Raw genomic sequence first — 8,481 nt, forward strand, 5'->3', positions numbered from 1 at the left:
TCACGGGGGCGATGGCTTCCGCCTCTAGCTGATCAGAATAATTTTCAAATGGAAGTCCCAGATTTTATTTCTGGAAATTCAAATTAAGTAAGTCGGGGGTGGATCCTGGGATTCTGTGTCATTAAGTGGGCTCCCAGGATTAGCCCACCGTAGCCTTGTGCCTGTGACAAGGAGGAGTTGTGGATAACTTGTCTGGTCTGATGAGAACCTATGAGAACATAGCATGTATTTTTCTCCTTCTGCTGTGAGGATGCTGATCCCAGGGAGGGAGGTTTAGAAAGAGGGAAATAATGGAGAATTGCAGAGAGATATAAGCAGGATTCCAAGGAGGGACGGATGATCCTTATGAGACAGGAGGGAAGAGGTCAGGGCACAACCATTAAAAGAATGACACAGCCATTAGTAGCAAGTCGGTGTAAGAGCTGACTCCCAGTAGATCTTGAGCTTCATTATGCGCTCACTGTAACACAATAGCTGCCAAATGGCCCTCCCGCAGGTGCCAGGACAGTGTCAGGGCTGACGTAAAAGGTCAAAAAGTGGGTGATGGCCCAGTTCCTGGGAACCCCAGCCCCTTTCCCAAGGTAGTTGGAGTACCCCCCTCCACGTATTGGCATATGAAGTTACCAAGCCCATAAAAACTAACAACCCTGCACCTCGTGGCCTTTCTCTTGCCTTCTGAGATGGCCTGCGCTCTGCAACTCTCTGAATAAACCTACTTTTACTTAAGTGTGGCTCGCTCTTGAATTCTTTCTTGCGTGAAGCCAAGGACCCTCACTTGGTGGGGTGAGTCCCAGGGGCTCCACCGAGACCTGGGACATGGCCATCCTCTCACCCAGCATTTTTTCCTGTATCAGATGGATTGCTCTCTGCTCACCTCCAGACAAGGGAGTACGTGTGCTTGTGTGTTTATGAGTACAAGGGGAAGAGCCAATGAGAACCTCCATCTAGGGCTTCCAGGCCTCCCCCCATCCTTCTATCCCCCCCAACCCGCCACGGGCCTGGGTGCCAGAAACCTACAGATGCCCCGTGGGAGCCATTCGGGCCTTGTCAGGCCCTGGAGCATGTGCCCCAAGCAGGTACAGTCTTAGGGCACTCTGGATTTTAAGAGACGAAGCAATGTGGAATTGGTGAGAATTACGTACACAGTAAATAAAACAACTCCAAAACTGTGTTGGAAAAATGACTGGGTTGATACATGAAAGATGTCTGGAAGAGGCTGTGACCAAGAGAACGCTGTCATGGGTAACAGGAAAGAGTCTGGGCTTGTAATCAAGTCTGACTGTACGGCCCCGGCAAGCCACATAAACCCTGTGTGCTGAGGGTTCCACCTCTGCAAAATGGCAGGATGATAACGCCTGTGTGATGAGCTGTTGCAGAAATTAGAGGAAACAGATACATATACACACACACCCCCATTCATGTACATGTTCATAGTCTACCTGTGAAGGAAAAGCCAGGCTGGGCTAACAAGCTAACTCGTAAATCTAAGTGTAATAAGTGTCGGTTTACTGATCGAAGTTCTGCTGGGCTAACTCGTAAATCTGAAGTTTAGTGTCAGTTTACTGGGCTAACAAGCTAACTCGTAAATCCAAGCTCAACAAGTGTCAGTAACGTGATCTGTTCCTAATAGAGAAGTTCCAGTGTGCTGATTCCTTGGTTTTGCTGTTTGAGCCTTATTGGCTAATAGCCCCAGGCTTGTAATTAACCCTATAAAACCCCATGCACCCATCTCGGAGGTGCTCAGAGCTTCGGAGCAGAAGCCCCTCTGAGCCCGCCGGGGTAATAAATCTGAGTACTCCAACCCTCCGAGTGGTGCTTGTTTCTTGGCTGGCCTGTCATTTCCATAACACACCTACACCAGCAGTTCGCTAAACTGATAAAGACCAAACATGACTGGGCACCAGAGGTGCCTGGAGGGTTGTTAAAACAGCTCTGAGCCTCACTCCCAGGTCTCTACTTCAGCAGGTCTGGTGACACACCTTGCTGTGGTCACAACCCCGGGGGGGCCGGTGACGTGGGCTGGTAAAAGAATTACCAGAGACCAAAAACTGTTTAGGAAAGTTTAATAGGTACACCGCTGTAGGCAACAGAGGGCCACACGGTCAAGAAATGCCTGCCTGAGACGGGCGGGGAGGGGGTGGGGGTGGCGGACCTGCAGGGTCTCTTATTGGGGGGAGGGGGCTGTGACCCCAAGGAGCAGGGGCTGTGTGATCAATTTGTGCACGGGTACGTGATTGGTTGTAAGATCTGTCAGGACTTCTTTGAACAATAGGTTTTAAGACTTTGATAAGGGCAGGATTTAAAGCCTGTCCCCCTAGGGTATCGTGAGCCAAGCTATCTCCTGGGGTGAGGAGTTTTGTTAGGGTAAACACACATCAAGAGGTTCTTTTTTTTTTTAATCCTGCAGAAATGCAGGTATGCTGAGTGGTCCTTCAGTGGGGCATGGGGGTTAAGGTGTCACTGGCTCCAGGCACACAGAGGGCCCAGGAGTGGGGTTTCCTGACTCCAGAGAGTGCCGACCGGCTCCACGCATCTGTACTTCTAACCATGTCCCCAGTGGCGCTGATGCTGCTGGTCCGGGTACCACACTGAGAATCGGCGTGCTAGGCTGGACGCGCTCTGAGAGCAAACAAGCATTATGTCTGCCCCCTTTACCAGCACCTTCCTGCAGGTGAGCAATGAATAATTTGTCAGTAAAAAAACGAATGCATGGGGTGGGGGGAGGGTACAGCTGAGTAGCAGAGCGTGTGCTTAGCATGCATGAGCGTCTGGGTTCCATCCCCAGACGCTCCATTAAAAATAGAGAGAGAGAGAGAGAGAGACAGAGAGAGAGAGAAACCTAATTACCTCCTCTAATCAAACAAACAAACAAACAAAACCAAAACAAAAAAATGAATGAATGGATTTCCCCTAAGAGACTTGGTTTTCCTTTGTGCCGCACGGGGGTCTTACCAGGTGGTCTCTCAGGTCACCACCATTGACGCTGCGAGACTAGATCCTCCGGGTGAGGGACCGTCAGTCCTCAGACCTGGATCTGTGGTTCCCAACCACGGAGCTGGAGCTGCGGGGTCCCCTGGGGTTGTGGCCTGTGAGGAGGAGGGCACTCACGCCCAGGCCAGAGCCCACCCACCCCCTCACCGTCCTCCTCAGAGCAGTTTCTTTCATCCAATACAGACCCTGGTGGCCTCAGGGCACTCTCTCCCTCTGGGCAAGGCCCATCCCCAAGAGCACTCACTCTCCAGCCTTGTGTCCTTCACAGCAGCATCTCATCTGCAGGGAGTCGGAGGAAGCCGCACCTCGCCCTTTCCTGCCCCTCCAAGCCCCACCTCCATGCACCCAAGACCACCCATGTCTACTGGGATTTGGGAGCAATCAAGGAATGCAGTCTGCCTCAGATGTTTCTTTTTCTGTTATGTAAAGCAAACAAACAAATCATTTATTCTGAAAGAAAAAAAAAGTAAATTCTGTGCCAAGTACCCCAGAGAGCCTCCACTGGCCGCCTCCTCCCGCCCCCGCCCTCCCCGGCTCCACGGAGGCTGCGCGGCTGTGACTGAGGCCCCGGAGCTGCGTGATCTGTCCACACCAGACCTGAGATGTTTACCCCTAACTTGAGAAGCAAGAGTTCCTCCCTGTTCTGCTGTTCCTCGTGCCTTTTCATCCATCCTTTTCCAGCAAGAACCAGGGACACTGAGGGGAGACAGAAAACCCTCAAGGCAGCCCACCCAATCTAGTCTCAGGAAAGCTCAGACCATGGGTAAAATAAAGCCAAGAAGAAAAATAATGGATAAATATAAAATAAAAACTCATCCCAGAGAGTCAAGAAGGAGTAAAGCACAGGTATTACGCAGGACCTAGGCTGGGAGGGTGTCACCATCTTTATTGTTACATGGCTTCCTCTTGCTCCCAGCCTGGGGTTGCCCATCAGGACAGACTGTGCTGAGCCAGCCCACAGGCCTTGCTGAGCAGCTGCCTGCCCCCAGGTGAAGCACGGGGCTTCGGGGCGACTCTGACTCAACTCAAATGGGAGTTTACAACCAAGTTGGGCAAGTAAGACAGACACACCTGAAAAGTGAAACAACAGTTCAAGAGATGCTACAAGGCACTTGCCAAATGGATGGTGTGGACTATGCGATGAGTTCTAGGAAGTCAGCACGGGCTCCTGTAGGTAGGAACAAGGAGAAAAGACTCCAAGGAAGAGGTCTTGAAAGATGGGTTGGATTTCAGATGCTGGAAGTAGCAGAGAAGTGGTCCAGGTCTTGGGGAAAGAGTGAGAAGAGGCTTGGAGGCAGGGACACCGAAGGCGTGTCCTGGGGAACTCCCAAGACATGTGCGCTGGTGGCCAAACAGGCCTGCCTAGAACTGAGGGTGTGTTCAAGGGAGGAGTCAGACGTGAGGCTGGAGAGGTGCCTGAGACTCAGGTGTGGACCCTGAGATGGCACGCAAAGGAGTTTGGACATCACCTCTGCAGCAGGGAGGCTCTGAACATGTTTGGAGACACACAAACAAGAACATGTTGGAAACTGTGGCAGCTGGGAATGCAGGAGCAACATTTTCAGGGCAGGAGGCAAGGATGTCTCAGTCACACTTTCTTTAAAAATAGGCACTCTTTGCTCCAGCACAGACCCCACTTTTCACTCCAACACAGGTGCCTCCTTGGTGTCTGCACCCACCAAGACCCCTCGGCTCTGGAAACACATCACAAGGTCTACAGCTAGCATCACTTTCCTGCCCCTGGTTATAACCAGCTGGGCCATAGCTGGGGGCCTCGGTATCCAGGCGGCATGGACTGGACTCACGACAGCCTAGGTCTCCTGTGCTTGGCATTGGATTTGGGCCCAAGCATGGGCCGAGACAACGCGGAGGCGCCACACATGGCTCTGGGCTTGGGCAGGGTGGAGGAAGAGGAATTGGTTCTGGAGGCAGACAAGATTCTGGACGCTCACGGGGCTGTGGACGTGGACATGGCTCTGGAAGCTCACACTCTGCTGGGTGAGGACGCGGGGCTGGACGTGGCTCCGGACACAGACTGGGTTCTGAAAGTCGCCATGGTGGAGGACATGGCCGGAACTCTGGACTTGCACACGGTTCTGGCCGTGGGTACATGCGTGGAGCCGGAAGGGGACGTGGGCGTGGAGAAGGACGTGGACATGGCTTCAGTGACGGCTCTGGACATTGGTTCACACGCTGCGGAGGACAGAAGCTTGAGCGTGGACGTGGATCTACGTGTGGCCTCAGCTCCGGGCAGGAGGTACCCCAGGAGGGTCGTGGGGCACAACTCTCGGGGCAGCGTCTGATGGGAGGAATCTGAACAGAACACTTCTGAGGGGGGACCTGCTTGGGGCAGCACGGGGAGGAAATCTCTATTCGGCACTTGGGTCCACACCTCTGGGAGCAGCCTGACGTGGGACGCCGCGGACAGCCGCTGCTGTAGATGGGCTCAGAGCGGCGGGGCGGGGTGCAGTAACTGGAGGAGCCCGAGGAGCATCTTGGTGGCAGGCAGCTGCTGTAGTAGGGCACGGAGCGCCGCGGCGGGGAGCAGCTGCGGCTAGAAGGCTGCAGCTGGTGAGGAGGGAGGCATCTGCTGGTGCTCTGAGAGCGACGCTGTGCAGTGAAGCCCCCATAAGAGCCCTGGGTCTGGCATCGGGGTGCAGAGGTGCCAAATGAAGCCCGGGACTGATGCTGGGGGGCACAGCTGCTGTAGGAGCCCTGATATCGGCCCTGGGTGGAGAATCTCCCCTGCGTCTGGCATACTGGGGGTCCTGCTACATAATTCCTGACCGGCTGAGGAGCTGGACAGGGTGCATAGGTGTGGACTGGGCATCCCACGTAGCAAATTTCTGGGTAGCAAGCTGGAGCACATTCCACAAAGCAGGTCTGCACAGGGTATGGGGCTTCATATTGCACGTGGGATACCTCAGACCGGCCTGCGTCTTGGGTCCAGGAGATCTGAGGCTGGCACGGAGCCTGGGTGGTCTTAGACGGGCGTGGAGCCTGGCACTTCACCTGGGAAGCTTGAACTGGGCATGGTGCAGGGCACTCCACAATTTGCATCTCATAAGGGGCTTGGACCATCACCTGGCTCTTGGCAGAGAGGGGCTGGGAGGGGTGGATAAGAGAACCCTTCACAAAGCACTGGGGTTGTGGCAGGCAACACTGAATCTGTGGCTGGTCACACATGGTTCTGATGCAAGCAGGTAGGCAGAACCTGAGGGTAGAAAGACCAGGGTGAGGCAGGTGAGAGTTTTGGGGGAGGAAGGGACAGGACCCTGCTTCTTCCCTGGCCTCTCTTCCCACACTCTCAGCTTTGAACCCAAGAATCCTTACTGAGTTAGCTGGACCCAAATTTAGTTACCATTGACCGCAAGACCTGCCTTGGATCTGCCAAAGCGCCTGACCTGAGGAAGCTTCAAAGGCACAGCCAGGATCGTAGGTGGGCATACCAGTGTCCAGCACAAGAGGGCGCTGATGACAAGAAAATGCCATCATGTCCTCAGACCTACCAGGCGGGAGGGAGCACTATAGGAAGTAGAGTAACACCATGCTTCCGAGGCTGTAGCCCAAAGTGGGGACTCCACACCCACAGGAGCTTGGATATCCTCGAGCACACGCACTGGCAGCACACACATATGTGCACACGTGTGAAAATGCATGTGGGGAACCAGCACTCAGGCACTATTTGCCCTCAAAGAAAGTGTCCACTGGAGAGTAAAGGATCCAGTCAGCTACTGGGCAGCTCAAACCCAGCATAAAATGTTTGTTTCTCTCTATTCAATTTTTTAAGGTGAATTTTCTTAAATAAGCCCTCCTGGGCATATGCAAAACACACACATGCAAAATACACCAGCCTCGGAAAGGCCCAGGACCAACATGGCAACTGGCCCAAACAGGTTGCTGATGTTAATGACCCGAACCGGCACAGTCTGCTAACTTCAGAAGTGTTTTCTCCACGGCAGGGTGCAGTTACCTAAGACGGGGTAACCCAAAAAGTGCAAGTTTCCTAAATCACAAGACTGACATTCAGACACACATGAGACTCTATACTGCGGGAACATTACAAACACGATGTGGAAGATGCAGACACGCTGTCTACCACCACATTTAGCTAGAGAGAAACTCAGGGCAGTCCCCACTCCTGTGCCCCCCGCCCCCCGCCGCCATCGCTGCCTGTTCACGTGCCCAGTGACCAGCACGGCAGCGGGGCTGATTTGCCAGTTAGCTCATCCAACAAAATGCATTTCAATAAACTCCCGAGCATACTGAATATTGGCAATGATGGGCAAAACTTCCATTGTCCATTTGTAATGAATATCTAAGAATTTAAGTATATATGCCCTTGAGGAAGGTAAACTTCCGACACACAAGTCTGCTCACAAGATGTAAACTATCAGTGCATCTTTTCCAGGGAGAGAGGTCCTGATGAGGGAAGATGGCACCTGAGGAAGAGCCCAGGGTTATCCAAGGCAAATACACTGACTTCACGGCCCCAGATCTTCACCCAGACTCCACAGATTTTCTTCTCCCATTAAAAGTCCACCAGACTGTTCTCTGGGGAATGTACCATTCTTCCTCTGTCCCAGCTTCTCCCCTCACTGTGCACTTGTGAATCTGCGCACCCCCTGACCATCATCCAGACCCCAATCCCAAGACCCAACCCCTGTACTCACCCTCCTCACAGGCAAGCAGTCATTCAGGCTGAGACATTTGGACAGAGGGCTGTCTTTATATAAAGGCGTCTGGGTCTGGCTTAGGCCATGAGACAACTGGTTGGCATCTGCCTAGCTCATCGCCCAGACTGGCATTGCAGCGGCCAGTCCCCTCCCTGTATGCCTGTCCTTGCAGTCACCTACAGAATGTGGGAGTGTCTTGCCTTAGTGCCGAAGCTACTCAGATATGGAGGAGCAGGTTCTTGTGTTTTCCCTCCTCCTTCACCCTGTCAGTTTTTCTCCATCCCTAGAAGGCCTGGTGGTGGGGATGATGAGGGTTGGAAAAGCTGTCTTCTCCCTTGAAAGATGATTCCAGACTTCTACCTTTCTCCTAATCTCAGATTCTCACCAGAAGGATATACCAGAGGGGGAAAAATCCCTCTTGAAATTAAATCACAGGCATTAAAATCACCTCAAAGATAGAGGCAACTCTGCAAAGTGAAGAGAATGTTGGGTTACAGCTGAGTCTAATATCCTGGGTTACAACTGTGACCTTTATAACCAGCCTGAATGCTCATTTACTCATCTACAAAATGGAGACAAATCTATTTTCCTGACTTGTGGTGAGGATTAAGGCAATTATTCTATGCAAAAGCATCCAGGCAAGAATGATATTCAAAGTATCTAACATCCACTCCGAGTGAATGCTGACCATAAGCAGCCAACACACCTGGACTGATGGTTGTCTGCCGCATCCCAGACCTGAGCTGAGCAAGCTGATGGCTTTACTTACAGCCGTGCTCACTGATGCTATGAAGTGGTCCTTGGAGACAGCACA

General features: G+C 52.7%; 1 protein-coding gene across 4 annotated transcripts; it reads right to left on the reverse strand.

Moving 5' to 3' along the window:
* Window positions 1-2,047: 2,047 nt before the first annotated feature.
* Window positions 2,048-7,799, reverse strand: KPRP (keratinocyte proline rich protein). Of its 4 annotated transcripts, none has more exons than XR_004314021.1 (3): window positions 7,665-7,799; window positions 4,063-6,205; window positions 2,048-2,665 (listed from the first exon to the last, which is right to left on the reverse strand). XR_004314021.1 is itself a non-coding variant. In XM_014552782.2 (2 exons), the coding sequence occupies exon 2, from the start codon at window positions 6,175-6,177 to the stop codon at window positions 4,591-4,593; it is 1,587 nt and encodes a 528-aa protein (XP_014408268.2). In that variant the 5' UTR covers window positions 6,178-6,205; window positions 7,665-7,799; the 3' UTR covers window positions 2,048-4,590. The 4 variants fall into 4 exon arrangements, 1 of the variants encoding a protein (XP_014408268.2); XR_004314020.1 differs by having other exon boundaries at window positions 2,048-3,086; XR_004314019.1 differs by having other exon boundaries at window positions 2,953-6,205.
* Between the last annotated feature and the right edge of the window lie 682 nt (window positions 7,800-8,481).

The sequence above is a fragment of the Camelus ferus genome, chromosome 21 (assembly GCF_009834535.1).
Source record: "Camelus ferus isolate YT-003-E chromosome 21, BCGSAC_Cfer_1.0, whole genome shotgun sequence".
In the NCBI taxonomy this organism is placed as follows: Eukaryota; Metazoa; Chordata; class Mammalia; order Artiodactyla; family Camelidae; genus Camelus; species Camelus ferus.